At 41.8% G+C, this 22,486-nt stretch overlaps 1 protein-coding gene across 1 annotated transcript in view; it reads right to left on the minus strand.

The window, feature by feature from the left end:
- The window catches only part of LOC309561406 (waprin-Rha1-like), a 50,183-nt gene that overhangs the window by 15,003 nt on the left and 12,694 nt on the right, over window positions 1-22,486 (minus strand). The window contains exon 2 of the mRNA XM_082265289.1: window positions 1,128-1,271. Coding sequence (XP_082121415.1) covers window positions 1,128-1,271 — 144 coding nt within the window. The remainder of the gene's footprint in view (window positions 1-1,127; window positions 1,272-22,486) is intronic.

Here is a 22,486-nt window from a genome sequence, read left to right on the forward strand (position 1 = left end):
TAAGAGTAGGGTTATGGGTTATCTATAGGGTTGACAATTGGAAGGGTTATCCATGGGCTTAGCACTAGGATAAGGATTACCTATAGGATTATGATTAGTGCTAGGGTAAGGTTTACCTATAGGGTTATGATTAGTGCTAGGGTAAGGATTACCTATAGGGTTATGATTAGTGCTAGGGTAAGGATTACCTATAGGGTTATGATTAGTGCTAGGGTAAGGTCTACCTATAGGGTTAGCAGTAGGGTAAAGGTTACCTATAGGATAAAGAGTAGGGTTATGGGTTATCTATAGGGTTGACAATAGGAAGGGTTATCTTATCTATGGGGTTAGCACCAGGGTAAGGATTACCTATATGGTTTGGCTTAGTGCTAGGGTAAGGTTTACCTATAGGGTTAGTAGTAAGGGGTGGATTACCTATAGGGTTAGAAGAACTAGTGCTAGGGTAAGGTTAGCCTATAAGGTTAGCAGTTGGTTCAGGTTTACCTATAGAGTTAGAGTTAAGCATTAGGATAGGGTTACCTATAGGATTAGAATCAGCGGAAGGGTAAGGTTTACCTATAGGGTTAGCAATTGGATTAGGGTTACCTATAGGGATATATTTACCATTAGGGTAGGGTTACCCACAGGGTTATAGTTAATTATTGGTGGAGTGTTACCTATAAGGTTAGGGTTAGTGCTAGGGTAAGGTTTACCTATAGGGTTAGCAATTGGATTAGGGTTACCTATAGGGATAGAGTTACTATTACGGTAGGGTTACCCACAGGGTTATAGTTATTTCTTGGTGGAGTGTTACCTATAAGGTTAGGGTTAGTGCTATGTTAAGGTTTACCTATAGGGTTAGCAGTAGGGGGTTGATTGCCTAAGGCAACCCACTTTGGGTAAACCCTACCCTAGCATTGATCCTAGCAATATAGGTAACACTCAACCTAGAATTAACCCTAACCCTAAAAGTAACCCTACCCTAATGTTAACTCTATCCCTATAGGCAACCTATACCATAGAATTTATTATTACCCTATTGGTAAATACATTTGACAAATTAGGTCTACATGTACTTTAACGGTAAGAGGGTATTCCTTTTATTGGGAGAGATTTTGTTCCGGGTGGAGTTCCTCTGCAATGCTCACCTACTGGCATCAGGCACTGGTAGCCATCGCAGCCGGTCTTGCAGCATTTCTGGCTTCCCCCACATTCAGTGTCATTGTTGCACAGTTTAGTAAAGCACACCCCTAGAGACAGCTCCTCCGGAGGGGGACATTTTCCAGGTTTCTCTGAAAGAGAAGAGACATCATGAGTCACAACTGCCTTCTGTCATTCTTATTTTTTTTTTTAAATAATTTTTATAGAGACCCCATTGGCTGCCTATGTGATAGGAAGACCTCAGTACTGAATTCCTTAAGGGCTTCAGGATATCAGTGGGTAACTCTTACCCTAGTATTAACCCTAAACCAATAGGTAACCCTCAAATACTAGCATTAACCTAACTTTTTATGTAACCCCTTATCCTAGTGTGAACTCCAACTCTATAGGTAACCCTGAGCCAACTACTAAACTTACCCTTTCTAACCCTATAGGTAACCTATAGCTCTACTTCTAATCCTATAGGTAACCTTTACCCTACTGCTAATCCTATAGGTAACCTTTACCCTACTGCTAATCCTATAGGTAAACTTACCCTAGCATTATTTTTAACCTATAGGTAATTCTTACCTTAGTGCTAACCCCATAGATAACCTTTCCTATTGTCAACCCTATAGGAATCCCATAACCCTACTACTAATGCTATAGGTAACCTGTCTCCTACTGCTAACCCCATAGGTAAACCTTACTGCTAGCACTAATCCTAACTTTCTAAGTAACACTCAACCTAGTATTAACTTTAACCCTATGGGTAACCCTACCCTAATGTTAACTCTATCACTATAGGAAACCCCCATCCAACTGCTAACCTTATAGGTTGACCTTACCCTAGGACTAGTTCTAACCCTCTAGGTAACCCTTACTGTAAAGCTAACTCTAACCCTAATGGTATCCCTTACCCAACTGCTAACCTTTTAGGTAAACCTTACCCAAGCGCTAATGGTAATCCTATAACCCATATCCTAGTGCTAACCCTCACCCTATAGGTAACCCTTACCTTACTGCTAGCTCTATTGGTAAACCATACCCTATCACTAATGCTATACTTAAGGTGACCCCTACTTTACTGCTAACCTAATAGGTAACCCTTAGCCTAGCAATAATCCTAACCCTATAGGTAACCCTTACCCTGGTGCTAACCCTACTGGTGATATATATAAATCCGCGCTTAGGATATTAATAGATTCCTTATTCGTAATGGCTGCTGCCCACCTGTTAAACTATATTTCCGAAGATATATAGTATGAAAATAAAAACTCAAAGCAGGTGTATGGCGCTGCCAATATACCAAATCTTCTGTATACTTAATCCTCCATACACATCTCCACAAGTGTAAAGTGCAAAATAAACAATCTTAAATGTAATAAATAGTGTTGGACTCGTAAAGTGCTAAGTGCAATGATCCTGTGCTATGTGTATTATAAATCAATAAATCCGTGATAAGTGACCCCTTTAGGGTAAACAATCACACTATCAATCCACTTAAAGTAACCATATGCCAACACAAATAGAAATATAAATATGTAAATAGTGATATACTGATGAAAAGTGGGTGTGGTATATAAAAAAGGTGATAAAAATCATAAAAAATATATGTTGAAAATATATAAAAATATATAAATATATATAAACACCTATATAAATCTGTAGGAGGAATGGCATAAACAACTTTAAAACACTGTAAAAACTAGCAGCAGATGTATAGAGACAACCATAAATTATAGCAGCATTAATCAAAGTAATATAAGAACCAATAGATCATAAACATTTAAAACAAAATGGATTATGAGTCCATAAATATAAGGTGCAAACAAAGTGACTTCAGTGCAGGTGCATTTAAATGCTGTTTTGAGGGTGCCCGGATTCCAGTGATCACTCTGTGCTCCCCGCACCCTTAGGACCACACTCACCGACAATAATCACCCCTGCAGGGGTATCAGGCCTTGGAAATATTGCCACTGTATCCCCTCTGCTCTCCCTGGGTGGTCTTATAAGTAGGGGTATGGTCCCGACCTGCCCGAGTCCTCTGTCTCACTGTCCTTGGAAACTGGGGTATCCTCGGGTATGTGGGAAATAAGGCTCACATAGGGTAGTACCGTTTAACAAGGCTTTATTAGTATAGAAAAAGGTACTCACAAACATAAAGAGTCGATCGGCAGGTATACAACTATTGCGGTCGCGCACTTCCGGGACGCCGTGCGTTCCACAGACCGGAAGTGCGTTCCACCAGGCGGATGTGACGCGATGACGCTCTACGCGTTTCGTCAGAATGACGTCTTCAGGAGTCATTTTATTTTTTATTCTAACCCTACTGGTAACCCATACCTTAACATTGATTATTACCCTATAGGTAACCCTTACCCTGGTGCTAACCCTACTGGTAACCCATACCCTAACATTGATTATTACCCTATAGGTAACCCTTACCCTGGTGCTAACCCTACAGGTAACCCATAACCTAACATTGATTCTTACCCTATAGGTAACCCTTATCCTAGCATTAATTCTTACCCTAACACTAATACTTAGCGTAAAGGAAGCCCTTATCCTGGCTCTAACTCTATTGGTAACTCCTACCCCAGTGCTAACCCCATATGTAACCCTTTCTCTAGCATTACCCTTTAGGCACCCCTCACCCTGGCTATAATCCTATAGGTAACCTTCACCCTAGCAATAACCCAAACCGTATATGTAACCTTCTCCCTTCAGAGCAGGGAGACGCATCCAACTCAAGAAAAAGGCCGAGAGTAAACTAAATGAAGGTATTTTTAACCTCAGTCAAGTTAAACTGGAAAAGAATGAGTTGCACATTCTGAATCAAGGACTAAAATGTGCCCCTAAAAAGGCCATGAATAAGTTTAGTGTCTATATTGACACACATAAATATATCAGGAAATTAAACCTTAATTTGATGTCTCCCTGGTGCTACTGCTAGGCGAGATAGAAGACGTATTATTAATATTGTTAAGCAAGCAAAGCAGGAAGGGGACGTGGATGTTCTTGTCCATCTAGGGACAAATGACCTGGCTTGCAATGAAATGTCAGAGGTGAAAAAATCTTTTATCACACTTGGAAATGACATACAGCATTTTGCATCCACCATTTCATTTTCTGAAGTTCTGCCTGTGCATAATGTTCAGAATGATAGGCAGAGGCGCATAAAGGAGTTCAACATATGGCTTAGTAAATGGTGTCAAGAGCAAGGATTTGGCTTTGTTTCTCATGATAGCTCTACTTGGAATAGAAAGGAACTGTACAAAAAAGATGGTTTGCACCTTTCTCTCAAAGGAACAAATGTACTTAGCGAACAACTCCAAGAATTTGCGAAAGAGTATTTAAACTAGGAAGGGGGGGCAAAAGAGTGAAAATACAAGAGTCCAATTGCCCCCCGAAACAATGCCAGAACAGGTCAGAAGCACAGAGGTTAAGAAATGATAAGCTCAGAGTCCTGTCTACAAATGCTCGCAGTTTAGGTAAAAAAATCAATGAACTTGGGTCAATAATGGAATCTGAGAATGTAGATTTAGTGGCTGTTACGGAGACATGGTTTAATGAAAGAAATGACTGGGACATAACCATACCAGGGTACTCTTTATACAGAAGAGACAGAGTAGGCAAGAAAGGAGGAGGAGTGGCCCTGTATGTGAAAGATAGCATTAAATCTAACCTAATACAAGTTGGTGAGGCCAACATAGAGTCAGTTTGGGTTACGTTGCAGTTTGCTAATCATGCAGTAACTCGTGTAGGTGTGATATATAGACCACCTGGTCAAGTTAAAGAACTAGATGATCTACTAGTTGAAGAAATAGCTAAAATGACAATGAAAGGAGAAGTTATCATTATGGGAGATTTCAATCTTCCAGATATAAACTGGAAAACCAAAATAGCAAGTTCTACCAGGAGTACAGATATTCTAAATTCCCTACTGGAGGTTGAGGAGCCAACCCGGAGGGAGGCCATTTTGGATCTGGTATTCACAAATGGGGATTCGGTATATGATGTCATTGTAGGCGAAACCTTGGGATCTAGTGATCACCAGTCAGTGTGGTTTAATATAAGAACTGTGAAAGAGTCACACCACACAAAAACAAAAGTTTTAGATTTTAGAAAAACAGACTTTTCAAAAATGAAATTAGTCATAAATGAGTCCTTATCAGACTGGAACGGATTACATGGAGTCCAGGAGAAATGGGACTACTTAAAAGGTGCATTATTGAAGGCAACAGAAAATTGCATTAGACTTGTCAGTAAAAGCAAAAAAAGGAAGAGACCACTGTGGTACTCAGCAGAAGTGGCCCAAATCATTAAAAATAAAAAGCTAGCATTTTGTAATTATAAAAAAACCCAGAGCAATGAAGATAAGGAAATCTACAAGATTAGGCAGAAAGAGGCCAAGCAAGTTATAAGAACTTCTAAAGCGCAGGCAGAAGAAAAACTAGCTCAGTCTATGAAAAAGGGGGATAAGACATTCTTCAGATATATAAATGAAAAAAGGAAATTAAAACAAGGAATAACTAAATTAAAAACAAAGGACGGAAGGTATGTAGAAGAAAATAAAGGGCTAGCTGACTGCCTTAATGAATACTTCTGTTCAGTTTTTACAGAAGAAAAAGAAGGAGAAGGACCTCCACTTGAAAGGATGACTAATGAATCATTTGATGCATGTGTCTTTACAGAGGAAGACATTCTAAGATTGCTGTCTAAAGTGAAGACAAATAAGTCACAGGGTCCTGATGGGATACACCCAAGATTATTAAAAGAGCTTAGTGGTGAGCTGGCAAAACCATTAACAGATCTATTTAACCAATCATTAGTAACAGGAGTCGTCCCGGAAGACTGGAAATTGGCAAATGTCGTGCCCATTCACAAGAAAGGTAGTAGGGAGGAATCGAGCAACTATAGACCAGTGAGTCTGACATCAATAGTAGGCAAATTAATGGAAACCCTATTAAAGGATAGGATTGTGGAACATCTTAAATCCCATGGATTGCAAGATGAAAAACAACATGGGTTTACTTCAGGGAGATCATGTCAAACAAATCTTATAGATTTTTTTGACTGGGTGACTAAAATAATAGACTGTGGAGGTGCAGTAGACATTGCATATCTAGATTTTAGTAAGGCTTTTGACACTGTCCCACATAGAAGACTTATCAATAAACTGCAGTCATTGAGCATGGACTCCCATATTGTTGAGTGGATTAGGCAGTGGCTGAGTGACAGACAACAGAGGGTTGTAGTCAATGGAGAACATTCAGAACAAGGTCATGTTACCAGTGGGGTACCTCAGGGATCTGTACTGGGACCAATTTTGTTTAATATCTTCATAAGTGATATTGCAAAAGGCCTCGATGGTAAGGTTTGTCTTTTTGCTGATGACACAAAGATATGTAACAGGGTTGATGTTCCTGGAGGGAAACGCCAAATGGAAAAGGATTTAGGAAAACTAGAAGAATGGTCAGAACTCTGGCAACTGAAATTTAATGTGGATAAGTGCAAGATAATGCACCTGGGGCGTAAAAACCCAAGGGCAGAATATAGAATATTTGACACAGTCCTGACCTCAGTATCTGAGGAAAGGGATTTAGGAGTAATTATTTCAGAAGACTTAAAGGTGGGAAGACAATGTAATAGAGCAGCACGAAATGCCAGCAGAATGCTTGGATGTATAGGGAGAGGTATAAGCAGTAGAAAGAGAGAAGTGCTTATGCCGCTGTACAGAACACTGGTGAGACCTCACTTGGAGTATTGTGCGCAGTACTGGAGGCCATATCTCCAGAAGGATATAGATACTCTAGAGAGAGTTCAGAGAAGAGCTACTAAACTAGTACATGGATTGCAGGAAAAAACTTACCAGGAAAGGATAAAGGACCTTGACATGTATAGCTTGGAAGAAAGAAGAGACAGAGGGGATATGATAGAAACATTTAAATACATAAAGGGAATCAACTCGGTAAAGGAGGAGAGCATATTTAAAAGAAGAAAAACTACCACAAGAGGACACAGTTTTAAATTAGAGGGGCAAAGGTTTAAAAGTAATATGAGGAAGTATTACTTTACTGAGAGAGTAGTGGATGCATGGAATAACCTTCCTGCAGAAGTGGTAGCTGCAAATACAGTGAAGGAGTTTAAGCATGCATGGGATAGGCATAAGGCTATCCTTCATACAAGATAGGGCCAGGGACTATTCATAGGATTCAGATATATTGGGCAGACTAGATGGGCCAAATGGTTCTTATCTGCCGACACATTCTATGTTTCTATGTTTCTATAAAAAGTATTTTCTGAATAACCCCATTTCATCTATCAGCAACAGTGGAAGGAATGGTATGTTGAATAGTGGTTTGCGCAACAAATCCACATTCAACCCCCCTGCAAAGAATAATCAATGCGTGGATGTTTTCAAGAAACTTGTGTTGCGGGATTTACAAGATCTTAAACCCAATCACAATATTGAAAATAGGTATAGACATATTCAAGAAGGTCTTGACGCATTAGAAAAACGGAAAGAAATTATTATTAGACCCGCGGACAAAGGGGGAGGAGTGGTTATTATGGACAAATCATTCTATATCAATCAGTTGACTGGTATGTTGGGGGATAGTGATACCTACCAACTATTGACCAAAGATCCCACTACTAAATTTGAGAAGGAATTAAAATACTTGATAAATGAAGGTTATTGTAAAGGAGTATTAACCAAAAAAGAAAAACAATACCTTGTACCAAGCGTGTGTCGGATACCAATTATTTACACCCTCCCCAAAATACATAAAAACTCGACATGCCCACCAGGACGTCCCATCGTGAATGGAATAGGATCAGTATGTGCGAGATTGGGACAATATCTCGATACCTTCCTACAGCCTAGTGTGACATCCACCAAAGCCTTTTTAAAAGACACCAAGGATTTGTTGTGTTCATTGGATGATGTGTTGTTGGGGGACGGCTCGTCTGCTTTCTTGGTGACGGCGGACGTGTCGTCCCTCTACACCATCATCCAACACGATGATGCTTTACTTGCCTTGAATTGGGCGATGAGTAGGCGAGATGAAGTGCCTTATGACCAAAAAGTTTTTATACGTAAGGCACTAGACTTCTGTCTTGGCCATAATTATTTTTGGTTTCAAAATAAATTTTTACAGTCAGAAGACAGGAGTTTCTATGGGCGCGAAATTCGCGCCTAGTTTAGCGAATTTGTTTATGGCCGAGTGGGAGGACAAATTTGTTTTTAATATGGCCAGACCTTCATTGAGATTTTATCGCAGATTTATTGACGATATTATTTTTATTTGGGAAGGTTCTGAAGCTTCTTTATCTGATTTTATGCGCCATCTTAATAATAATTTTAATAATATTAAGCTTGATTTTACTTGGAGCGATAAGGAAGTTCATTTTTTAGATGTTTGGATACAGAGAAATGGCCTTGGCTTTACTACGAAAGTATATTTTAAAGAAACAGATAGGAATAGCTATTTAGTTATTCAAAGTGGGCACCATCCTACATGGCTGAAAAATATCCCGAGAGGACAGCTAATGCGTGTAAGGCGGAATTGCACATTTGATAATGACTACCTCATTCAAGCCGATGTCATTAAAGAAAAATTTATAGACAAAGGCTATAGGGAAGATGTTCTGGATAAGGAAATCCAGAACGTTTTAGCCACCTCAAGGGATTCTTTACTTGATCGTGGAGATACAACGGCCCGAATAACAAATAATAACACACATGAATGGAGTTTTTTATCGAATTTTTCAAGTGACTATCGCCATGTTGAATCCATCTTCAGGAAACACTGGCATGTCTTGACTATGGATAAAACATTGGGGAGAGTACTACCGGAGGAACCCTCGTTTATTTATAGGAGGGCACCGAATTTTGGGAATCAGGTGGTAAAGAGAATATTGGATCCACCAAATGTGTCCTTTTTCCCTGGTAGGACGGGTTTTGTTGCATGTGGCAGATGTAGAGCATGTTACACTGCTCGCACGAATCCCAAGAAAAGAAATCATTTTAGGGTTCCAGCTATTAATAAAGATTTTAAAATCAAAAACCTCATCACCTGCAATACTACTCATGTAGTGTATGCATTGATGTGTCCTTGCAATATGATATATATTGGACGCACGAAACGCACTTTAAAAAAACGTGTAGGTGAGCATATCACAAATATCTTAAAAGGTTTTAAGGAACACAATGTATCTGCACATTTTAGACAGTTTCACCAAAGAGACCCTAGGAGCTTGCACTTCTGGGGCATTGAAAGAGTCACTCCATCTTGGAGAGGTGCGAACTGGGTGAGAGAGCTTCCTAAAAGCGAAACGAAGTGGATCTTTTTAACTCAAGCTTTGGATCCAAAAGGGTTAAATATTGAATTGGATCTCAATTGTTTTATTAGTGACTTTTAAACTGAGATTCATGCTCCCTTCTTTTATAAAAGTTCGCAAGATTTTATACTCACCTAGTTTTATACTAAAAGTATGTTTTTTTATACATTATAGTAGTACATCTTATATATATATATATATAGTGTATGCTCTTATTTTCTATGCAGGTGTGTTTTTATTATGCCTTTGTACTTCTCTTTGTAGACATATATGTATGGATATTCTAATATTTTAATATATTTTAATATATCCAATATATTTATATATATATATGTCCTGACTACAGGTATCCAGTATGTTTTAGTTGTTTTTACTTTTGTATTTCAGAATTGTAATTTATTTAAGGCGCAATTTTATATTCATTAGAAGTGGGAACATATGGGTGTATTATTACATGCATCTTTGTTATTCTTAATGTGGATTTCTACAATTTGTCCTTATCTATATATATACTGGCCATAGTGACACATTGTATTATGATGTGCACTGTGGCGTGTATACTGGCTCGGCCTTCTATACACTGTGAATAGGTCGGGCAGGTCCATTTTTCGCTGGCAACATGGTTTGCTGTTTACATTTCTAATCGTTTTGTATCCAGCTTGCATTTGGAATTGGTTTTATATGGGGATTTATTACCCAGATAAAATGTTTTATTATGTATCTTAATAGTACCCATATTTAGGTCAAATATGGTTGAAGCGATCGGTAGATGTTGTGTGACCGATATCGCTAAGTGTGGAGTAATGCAGAGGGGATAGTATGAACGTTCTCGGTCTGCCTCTGCTGACAGTTCTCGGTGTGGAGAAGGATACGAGCCGATGACTATTTCCGGTACACGCGCAACTTCCGGTTTTTCCGGAGGTGGGCGGGTGACGGAGCTCCCTACTTAATAGGACTGCCGTGCCGTATAGCCATGCCCCCGTGAGGAAGTCGGAAATGACGAAACGCCGCGTCGGGGCGTGGCTATACGGCGTCCACTGAACAATTGTATACTGAGGGTGAAGGAGTTTTCGGATAGCGATACAGCATACCAGACTCTGGAACCATTTGTTTTCTGCCTATTTTGATCTACGCTTATGTGAGTGTGATGGTTTATGGTTATTTCAATAAATTGTTATAAACGTTATCACGCTATGGGAGTGCTTTTTATCTCTTTATCCATATGCCAATGAGAGGAGTTATCCGTACAAGAACCAGGATTGCCAGGAGAGAGTTGGTTTTACCCTCATTTAAACCTATGCTGTCTTTGCCTAGTCCATGAGAGTGGTCAGGCATTGTGTTCTGGTGAGTGAGTTTTCTAGCCATATCCCAGCACTGGTGGTGGTGTTACCCTAAGGTGGTCCTATATCAGCACCCTTTAAGGATCCCTCACATTTTATGGACAATTAGAGACTGTTTGGATATGTTTACATATCATTCATCAATGGATGTTTGAAGCACTTCTTTGCACTTTTTTCATATAAGGTTTATCATCCTTTTACTGCGCTACTAAGAGTTCTTTAGAAACTCCTTTGGACTTATTTCTATATTGAACTTTTATTTATTTATATTTTAACCTTCACCCTAGCTCTATCCCTATAGGTATCCTCTGACCTAGTAATAACCCTATAAGTAACCCTTACCATTTCCCATAGGGCTAGGGATAGTACTAGGGTGAGGATTACCAATAGGGTTAGATTCCTCATGAGCCAGAGATACCAGTTGTTTTGCTAAACAAACCTTACATATAACTAATATACCATTGATGGGTGGACTTTTTCCCAGAACCATAGATCTTTACTTTGACATTAACATAGGAAATTGTTTTCAGAAGGAAAGGATTATGGGAAACAATGCAGAGGTGGCACAGTCCTGGCTATTGCTCCCCCTCCTAGAGTGAAATGGTGGATTGTATGGACCAGCAGCAGCTATAGTGGAGAGTATGTGGACTCCCCCCCATTGAATGACCAAGACCCTTTTCTGTTCCACCATCACTGTGCCCCTGTGTACAAAGCCAGCTCCAAAAAGACACGGTGTGACCAGTTTGGTGTGGAGGAACTTGAGTGTCGTGCACAGAGCCCTGACCTCAACCCTACTGATCACCTTTAGGATGGAATGCCGATGGTAAGCCATGTCTTCTCATCCAACATTGGTACCTGACCTTACAAGTGGGCACAAATTCCCAGAGACTCCTTCCAAAATCTTGTCCAAAGTTGTCCCAGAAGATTTGTGACTGTTATAGCCACAAAGGGGGGACAACTCCATATTAATGGTCATGGGAAGGATGGGGCAGTTCCATATTAATAGCCATGGGAAGGATGGGGCAGTTCCATATTAATGGCCAAGAGAAAGGATGGGACAACTCCTAATAATAGCAATGGGGAGGATGGGACAACTCCTTATTAAGGGCCATGGTTTTGGAATGGGATGCCCAACCTAACCTCACAAATGGACACAAATTCCCACAGACACCCTCCAAAATCGTATAGCAACAAAGAGGGGACAACTCCGTATTATTAGCCATGGAAAGATGGGGCAACCCAATATTAAAAATATATATCAAGAAAACTCCCCCATTGGGCTATTGGGACTTTAATAGCTCAAAAACATATACGGTTTAAAAAAGTAAACAAACTTTATTTAAATTGCATAAAAAGTATTATTAATGAACAATGTAATTTATTAAAATTCACAAATGAAAATTTGTAGAAATCCACAGGTGTACAATACTTATTAATTCATAGTTTTACACATACAGAAATCATATAAGAACAGCTGACACGTTTCAGAGACTGCTCTCTACTCTACACACACACACACACACACACTGCTGTGGACTCTGTTTTACCCCGCGACTTTAAATGACCCAGATCTTTCACTTTAATACTACGCTATTTGGAATTCAGGGGTTTTATATCCAATATTCAAGTGTAGCACCCTCTAGTGTGCTATCAGGTTAGTACAGGTAAATGTATTGTGAGTCTGGAAACTGGGTCAGAGTTTACTGCAGGTCAGGCTGGATGACTCATAGAGGTAGGTCTCTGGTGCCTCCCCCTGGTTCTGGAAGTTTGGAGAAACTTCTAGAAGCTAGAGGGTGGAGGCCAGGAGCATTGATCTGCATACTTAGGGGAGCTTGGCTAATCCCCAGGCAGTGGGCCTGGCAGGGTGGCTGAGCCAGCCCTTAAATGTGGATGAGTCATGTCAGCACTGGAGATGGAGTTCTGAGGAGACTGTTGGTAGCTTAGGAGGGAACCCCTAAGTCTGTGGGGGTTGGGCTCTCCCTCCAGGCTGGAGCCTGGGCTGGCTTAGGAAGATCCTGACAGCAGTACTGTTTGAAAGAAATCTTGCTTAACCCTTTATCCCTTGCCCTGGGATATCTTCAGAATAGCAGAGTGGGCTGGTGGAGAAGCAGAAAGGTATGCTGATAGTCCTGCAGGCAGTAGAGCTGGGATCAGTGTCTTCAGTGGAGTGGGGGATACTGCCGAGTGTTGCTTACTACACAAAGTGCTACTTTCGAAGAGACTAAGAGCTCCTAGTCCTTAAGGGGCTTTTGCATTTCATCTAAAGAGACTGTCAGTTTCTGGAAGGAGAACAGTTCAAGATCTTGTTCATGGGGAGGAGGTTGTCCCTAGTTATTTGTTTCAGTCAAGCTGGGCATCCCATAATTCATATTTCCTATCCACGTTAATACCCCTAATAAAACAACAAAAATCAAGCTCACAGACTGTGCCTTGTGTCTGGATGAAGTGTGAAAAATGCTTGTCCCCTGGCTATGCCCAACCTGACCTCACCAATGGGCACAAATTCCCACAGACACCCTCCAAAATCTTGCGGAAAGTCGTCCCGGAAGATTGTTGTAGCTACAAAAAGGGGACAACTCCATATCAAAGGCCATGGCAGGATTAGACAACTCCATATTAATGGCCATGAAAGGATGGGGCAGCTCTTTATTATTGGCCATGGGGAGGATGGGGAAGCTTCTTATTAAGGGCCATGGTTTTGGGATGAGATGCCCAACCTGACCTCACAAAAAGGCACAAATTCCCATAGACACCTTTCAAAATCTTGCAGAACGTTGTCCCGGAAGATTGGTGGCTGTTATAGCCACAAAGAGGGGACAACCCCATTTTAATGGCCATGGGGAAAACTGGACAACTCCAAATTAACGGCCATGCAGAAAACAGGAAAACTCCTTATTTTTGGCCATGTTGAAGATGGGACAACTCCATATTAATGGCCATGGTGAGAATGGGGCAACTCCATATTATTTACCATGAGAGGATGGGGCAACTCCATATTAATTGCCATGGTTTTGGAATGGGATGCCCAACCTAACTGCACAAATGGGCCCAAATTCCCCCAGACCCAGACAGTGATGGCAATACAATCCTGGAGGTGTTGGCTGTGTACAGTAAAGTCTCTCTTACACAATCGGCACAAGATGTCATCTGTATATATTAATTGGGGATATATTTCTTCATGATCCTGAATTAGACACAAATTACCAGAATGATGACATTGATATGACATTGGCAGGATTAATCACTCTGCACACACAATGGATTATAAGAATTTGGAGTGTTCTGCATCAGAAATATTTGGACGATGGACAGATGCCAAGAGAACGATCCTCGTCAGTTTTAATTAAACATTAAGATTGCAGACGGTATAATGGAGATGAACTCAGTGATTCACCTTGAAACAACTGCCACCAAATGACACTGTTGATGGTGTAACTGGCAACACAATTAAATAATGTGGCACTCCTAAAACCTCACATAACCTCTGATAGAAAATGATAAAAAGAAACAAACTGATAATTGTTAAACATATAGGAACACATGTAAGTGTCATGTAAGTAACAAAATATAACAAACAATATACAATGTAATCAAAAAGGGTCCTTTCACACGGCCGCTCAGCTGCTTTCCGTGTGTCCGCAAATCATCCTATTTTTTTGCGGATGATTTGCGGACATAATGTAAGTGAATGGCACTGCGGGTGTCAGCGGAATACCATCCGCTGACACCCGATTTTCCTCCTGTCAGTTCTGTTCCGTTTTTATGAACGGAACAGAACCCTATTTTTCCTTCCGTGTAAAAAACGGAAAGGAAGGAAAATCGGATGTCAGCGGTGTCATCCGCTGACATCCGCAGTGGCATAGACATACATTATGTCCGCATATCATCCGCAAACGGATGGGATGATATGCGGGCACACGGAGCGGATGACAGAAATGTCATCCGCTCCGTGGAAAAAAAAAAAAAAAAGTCCCGCAGCGGACCTTTCACACGGAGCGGCCGTGTGAAAGGAGCCAAAGAGTGTAGCAAGTTCCATGTGATATCAGGCATTTTCCATCCACCTCAACAATTAGGTGTCTGTTTTATCAATGTTTTCATCCAAGATTCACTCAACTTTTACCAAAGGTTCATCAACCATCACCCAAACTTTCACCCATTACCATTTACCCAACTTTTTACCCAAGGTTCACCAAACTTTTACCCAGGGTTAACTCAACTTTTATCCAAGGTTCACCCAACTTTTACTCAAATTTTACTCAAGGTTCACTCAACTTTTACTCAAGGTTCACTCAACTTTTACTCAATATTCACCCAACTTTCACCCATGATTCACCCAAGAGTCACACATTTTTCTAAATAAATCTTATAGTAACAATGGCAAGACGTTGGGTAAATGTTGGATGAAACCATCAAAAAATAGACCTGTCAGTGTGAGCCTTCCAGATTAAGAGAAGAGCTTAGGACATAAATCTTAACATGCTTCAAATCTTTCCTCACCCGATTCCCCATATTGATCTCCTTTAAATATACACTATATTGTCAAAAGTATTGGAAGTCTTGGGACGCCTGCCTTTACACACACATGAACTTTAATAGCATCCCAGTCTTAGTTCGTAGGGTTCAATACATAGGTGTGCGCACAGGGTGTGCCAGGTGTGCCCAGGCACACCCTAATCACACTGTGCAGCACAGATTCCCCCTACTGCCCTGGCTCCCCTCCCCCTTACCACCACAGCTCTTCTGGCTTCCCTCCTCTCCTCTCCAGCCGGCTGTTGCTGTGGAGAGGTTTTCGGATGAGTGGGGAAAGGGGCCGGTAAATATATAATTAGCCGGCCCCTCCCTTTCTGAATGAACATCATGAGGGATCGGTAGTGTGTGTTAAAGCTTTGGTGTGCACACCCTAATGCATAAGGCTGCGCACACCTATGGTTCAATATTGAGTTGGCCCACCCTGTGCAGCTATAACAGCTTCATCTCTTCTGGGAAGGCTGTCCCTTGAGGTCAGGCACCTATGTTAACAAGAAGGCCTTGCTTGCAGTCTCTGCTCTATTTCATCCCAAAGGTGTTCTATTGGGTTGAGGTCAGGATTCTGTGCAGACCAGTCAAGTTCCTCCACCCCAAACTCGCTCATCCATGTCTTTATGGACCTTGCTTTGTTCACTGGTGCGCAGTCATGTTGGAACAGGAAGGGGCCATCTCTATACTGTTCCCACAAAGTTGGGAGCATGAAATTGTCCAAAATATCTTGGTATGCTGACGCCTTAAGAGTTCCCTTAACTGGAACTGAGGCCCAAGCCCAACCCCTGAAAGACAACTCCACACCATAATCCCCCCTCCAACAAATGATTTGGACCAGTGCACAAAGCAAGGTCCATAAAGACATGGATGAGCGAGTTTGGGGTGGAGGAACTTGACTGGCCTGCACAGAGTCCTGACCTCAACCCAATCAAACACCTTTGGGATGAATTAGAGTGGAGACAGGGAGCCAGGACTTCTTGTCCAACATCAGTGCCTGACCTCACAAATGCGCTTCTGGAAGAATGGTCAAACAATCCCATAGACACTCCTAAACCTTGTGGACAGCCTTCCTACAAGAGTTGAAGCGGTTATAGCTGCAAAGGGTCCAACTCAATATTGAACCCTACGGATTAAGACTGGGATGCCATTACAGTTCATGTGTGTGTAAAGGCAGGCGTCCCAATACTTTTGACAATGTAGTGTATGTCCATCCAAAATGTTTTTTTTTTTGTTTGGTTTTGGGTGGATTGGGGAAGGATTAGAACCCCTGTTGAGTTTCTTTTCCGCTATCCAAAGCTCCGTTAGAGTGATTCCCCCTATCTTCATGTCACAGTGACGGAGTGGAAATGATGGAAAAGCTGCAACAAAGGCACTCCGATTTTCCCTAAAGTGGACATTCACCATCTGCAGGGACTTTACATAATCTCCAGCAAAATACCCCCCCCCCCTTCCTTCCCATAACCATTGTTTATTACCAAATAATTTTTTAGTGGGACCCAGTCCTACACTTTCTGATTTCTTACATGGCATGAATGAAGGTCCCCATCCCCCCAACCCTAAAAATCCTGGAGGCTTATAGACAAGATCCACCATGCTCGTACTGTATTGACGTTTGTATGTGCAGGAACCAGGAAGCAACACCCAGCCCCTGATGACTTCAGCAAAAAGGAAGGCAGTGTGGATGATGGATCCGGCTTGTGCTGGATTACAGCAGAAAATGATAGATTCATCAGGCACATTGATATGTTGTTTGAGGTTTACCCAATGAGTGGACAAGGTAAGAGGGGAAAGAAGAAGAAAATTCAGGGGAAGTTACGTTTCTTTTTCAGGTGTAAAAAGAATGCCTGACGCAACCTTTCTGACTTGTGGAGTTCCACCTTAAAGTGGTTCTAAAGGCAGAAGGTTTTGTACCTTACATTCACTGCAAACCCCAAATTCCCACCCCAAATAGTTACCTGAGCCCAGCTCTCTCACTCTCTCTCTGAAGGCTCTCTCTATGGAGGAAGTAGGGAAAGCCATTGGCTCCTGCTGCTGTCAATCACAGCCAGGGCTGACCCGGGACATTGTGCTGCCTGGGTCTTAAAATGAAATGCTGCCCCCTCCCCATCCAAAAAAAAAATCACACCCATCCACCAAAGAGATATTTCGATAAAGCAAAGAGACATCCCCAAATTGTAAAGAGACAGCCCAATCCAGCAAAGAGACATACCCATATATTCAGCAAAGAGACATAACCATATATTCAGCAAAGAGACATTTCCATAAAGCAAAGAGACCTCCCCATATAGTAAAGAGACCTCCCCATATAGTAAAGAGACAGCCCAATCCAGCAGAGACATACCCATATATTCGGCAGAGACATACCTATATATTCAGCAAAGAGACATAACCATATATTCAGCAAAGAGACATAACCATATATTCAGCAAAGAGACATTTCCATAAAGCAAAGAGACCTCCCCATATAGTAAAGAGACCTCCCCATATAGTAAAGAGAACTCCCCATATAGTAAAGAGACCTCCCCATATAGTAAAGAGAACTCCCCATATAGTAAAGAGACCTCCCCATATAGTAAAGAGACAGCCCAATCCAGCAGAGACATACCCATATATTCGGTAGAGACATAACTATATATTCGGCAAAGAGACATAACCTTTTATTCAGCAAAGAGACATAACCATATATTCAGCAAAGAGACATACCCATATATTCAGCAAAGAGACATAACCATATATTCGGCAAAGAGACATAACCATATATTCGGCAAAGAGACATAACCATATATTCAGCAAAGAGACATACCCATATATTCAGCAAAGAGACATTTCCATAAAGCAAAGAGACCTCCCCATATAGTAAAGAGAACTCCCCATATAGTAAAGAGACCTCCCCATATAGTAAAGAGAACTCCCCATATAGTAAAGAGACCTCCCCATATAGTAAAGAGACCTCCCCATATAGTAAAGAGACCTCCCCATATAGTAAAGAGACAGCCCAATCCAGCAGAGACATACCCATATATTCGGTAGAGACATAACTATATATTCAGCAAAGAGACATAACCATATATTCGGCAAAGAGACATAACCTTTTATTCAGCAAAGAGACATGACCATATATTCAGCAAAGAGACATACCCATATATTCAGCAAGAGATATTTCCATAAAGCAAAGAGACCTCCCCATATAGTAAAGAGACAGCCCAATCCAGCAGAGACATACCCATATATTCAACAAAGAGACATGCCCCCTCCAGAAAAGAGACATGCCCAGAGGGAGGGAGGAAGCCTTGAGTACTCGGGCAGTGCGCCCTTGTTGCCGCACCTCCTAAAGTGCTGCCTGGGTCCCATGGACCCACAGGGACCCATGGTAGGGCCGGCCCTGATCACAGCCTTCAAGGAAGTAACAGGAGGCGGGGCCAAGGAGCGCTGTGCGTGTCGATGGACACACAGAGCCAGGTTCAGAATGGAGCCCACACAAGTGCCCCCAAAGAAAGCGGCTTGCTATGGGAACACTTGGAAGGAGGGGGAGGAGACAAGAGCGCTGGCCAGGGGACCCCAGAAGAGGAAGATTGGGGCTGCTCTGTGCTAAACTATTGCAGAGAACAAGTAAGTATAACATGTTTGTTATTACAAAAAAAAACCTTTGCATTCACTGTAAGAAAAAGCAATGTTATTTGGAGGACAGTGAGGTCACATTTCATGGCAGAGAGGACAACTGGTTCACAAGCAAGAGTGAAAGAGGTCATCTACGTCATACTGGAACAGCCATTCTTGAACAGGGGTGGAGGCTTCCACACCATATTTCTTCCACACCATATTTCTTCCACACCATATTTCTTCCACACCATATTTCTTCCACACCATATTTCTTCCACACCATATTTCTTCCACACCATATTTCTTCCACAAGTAATGCTGTTTTAACATCTCTACCTGGCAATTTGACAGCTGTTCACACCTTCAGCTATGTAATTAGGACAATTCCCTTCTATTCCAGCCCTCATGGTGCAATAGTGACTGAATTATGGAAATAGAAGGTGGTTTCACAAACTTTCACATCTCCCATCTTGCTCTTGGACAATCAACATTTGCCTCGACATATTCCATGTTGATTGCATTAAGGCGACTATAAGTTACCCATATGGATATAGCTGTTGGGGTATGTTCCTCACACACACATACACACACATAGAGCTGAAGAAGCTACTTGGGTAAGCTGTGAAACTTCTCCAATGTCACAGTCACCTTTCTTGTTCCAGCTCTAATGCCTTGTCTATCTCTCGTGGCAGTCCTCCGACAGTTCATCACCAGTCTGTCTTGCTGCAGTCTTCTACCAGTAGTCCTAATACAGCCCATTATCCGTCAGTTCTACTACGTTAGTCAGCCAGCTCTTTTGCTCTACGGGCCACTATCCACCTCTGCATTTATGAGCACCTGTTGGGTGACTTGGGGGTGGCCTGTAGCTAAGCCCATACACCCACAAGATGGTCCTTGGCGAAACACCAGCCTTCTCTTAAACTCCACCCTCAGGGGAAAGTAGTTACATTGAGGAAAGGCCACCACCCGCACTCATGCCTTTCAACATTACAGAACCAGTCCAGTTGAATGTATGCAAATACTATCTATGTTACATAAAGGATTTACTTCAGACACCTATCCACCTCTGCGTCCATGAGTACCTGGTAGGTGTCCTGAAGGTAGCTTGCAGCTAAGCCCAAACTCCCATGACGGGCCCTTTGGCAGAAAACCAGCTATCTCAAAGACTCCACCCTCAGGGAAAGTAGTTGCATTGAGGAAGGGTCACCACCACTGGCACCATTACTTCCAACATTACAGAACAGGTCCAGCTACATGCAACCAACCACTAGCTACTTTACATGAAGCACCTGCTACAGACACCTATCCACCTCTGCATCCATGAGTACCTGTTGGGTGACCTGGCTGGGGGTAGACTGCAGATAAACCCAAAGTCCCACAAGGGGGTCCTTGGTGGAACACCTGCTATCTCAGACACTCCACCCTCAGGGAAAGTAGTTCAATTAAGGAAGAGTCACCTACGACGTCATTACATCCATCATAACAAGTCCAGTTGAATATAGCCAACTAGTAGCTATGTTACGTGAAGGACCTGCTATGGGCACCTATCTACCTCTGTGCCTGCGAGTGCCTGTTGGTTACCTGGGGGGTGCCTGCAGCTAAACTCAATATCCCATCAGAGGGTCATTGGCAGAACACCAGCTATCTATCTAAAGACTCCACCCTCAGAGAAAGTGGCTGCATTGAGGAAGGGTCACTAACTGCCCTTGTGCCCCCCCAACATTGTAGAACAGGTCCAAATAAATGTAACCAACTACTTGCTATGTTACCTGAAGGGCCTGCTAATAAATTCTTCACACATATTTGTGTGAATGTCCCCATATGTGACAGGTGTGCTTTAAAGTGGATTTATGGTCTCAATGTTTCTATATGGAACCCCTCTCACCCTAAAGCTGGCTACAGACATTAGAAAACGGTCAGGCATATAATCATAACCAAAGTTTACTCTGGGACAAAATATCATGTTGATGCATCCAAGATATGCTACATAGTATAGTTGGTGTGGTAAGGTTGAATAAAGACACCAGTCCAACCTGTAATACATGCTGAACTGGATGTTATACATTTAGCTGGAAATATGTTGGATCCTCAGCTCATAAGAGTGTGGAGTCCTCGTTGCGACCAAGGGGCCAAGTGTAAACAAGCACCAACCCTACACTTGCAATAAGGCCATCAGTGCTTGGTGGTGCCGCTCCAGGCTGAAGTGTTAGGCCCCGTTGGCAATAGATGGATGCCAGCGTAAGAAAAACTCATCCAGTGAGCAATGAATATTTAACTGCTTTCCGCTCACGTCATTGTAAATATGATGAGCGAGCAAGAACCCTATTGTTCTGGGACAACGTCATATGAAGTCTTCCCAAGAATGCGCCTAACAGGGCTGCTCCAGGCTGAGCTCTAGCACAATCTGTCACCCGCGGCGTCCACTGGACACAGCAGATGACCATTAACTATACCAGCCACTGCCAGTGTCATGTGGTTGCTGTGACCAATCGCAGAAGATCACGTCAGTTGTAAACAATGTATGGCTTCATTTCATTCATTGTATACAATTGTGTTGCTAGCTGTGATTGGTCACAGTGATCACATGGTGCAAACAGGGCCAATCACAGCCCATTTGTATCATGTGATTAGCTGTGACCAATCACAGCAATAGACAGTGTCTACACACTTTCATTCAGTAAAAATATTTGCTTATAGCAGGGAATTTCACTGCTATAAGCAAACATAGTATGTAAAAAGCCTGATTAACTCCCCAGAGTGGTACAGTGTTACTATAGTAATACTGTATTGCTCTGGTAACAGTATGTTAAAAAAAATATATATATATATATATATATATATATATATATTTTTTTTTTTTTTTAAATTAAAAGAAAATAATTGAAACTATACAGTATCTCACAAAAGTAAGTACACCTCACATTTTTGTAAATATTTTATTCTATCTTTTCATGTGACAACACTGAAGAAATGACACTTTGCTACAATGTAAAGTAGTGAGTGTACAGCTTGTATAACAGTGTAAATTTACTGTCCCCTCAAAATAACTCAACACACAGCCATTAATGTCTAAACCGCTGGCAACAAAAGTGAGTACACCCCTAAGTGACAATGTCCAAATAGTGTCAACATTTTGTGTGGCCCCCATTATTTTCCAGAACTGCCTTAACCCTCTTGGGCATGGAGTTCACCAGAGCTTCACGGGTTGCCACTGGAGTCCTCTTCCACTCCTCCATGAAGACATCACGGAGCTGGTGGATGTAAGAGCCATTAATGTCTAAACCGCTGGCAACAAAAGTGAGTACACCCCTAAGTGACAATGTCCAGATTGGGTCCAATTAGCCATTTTCCCTCCCCAGGTGTCATGTTACTCGTTAGTGTTACAAGGTCTCAGGTGTGAATGGGGAGCAGGTGTGTTAAATTTGGTGTTATCGCTCTCACTCTGTCATACTGGTCACTGGAAGTTCAACATGGCACCTCATGGCAAAGAACTCTCTGAGGATCTGAAAAAAAGAATTGTTGCTCTACATAAAGATGGCCTAGGCAGGGAGTGTTGTCTC

The sequence above is a fragment of the Pelophylax lessonae genome, assembly GCF_965119305.1.
Source record: "Pelophylax lessonae genome assembly, chromosome: 8".
Lineage (NCBI taxonomy): Eukaryota > Metazoa > Chordata > Amphibia > Anura > Ranidae > Pelophylax > Pelophylax lessonae.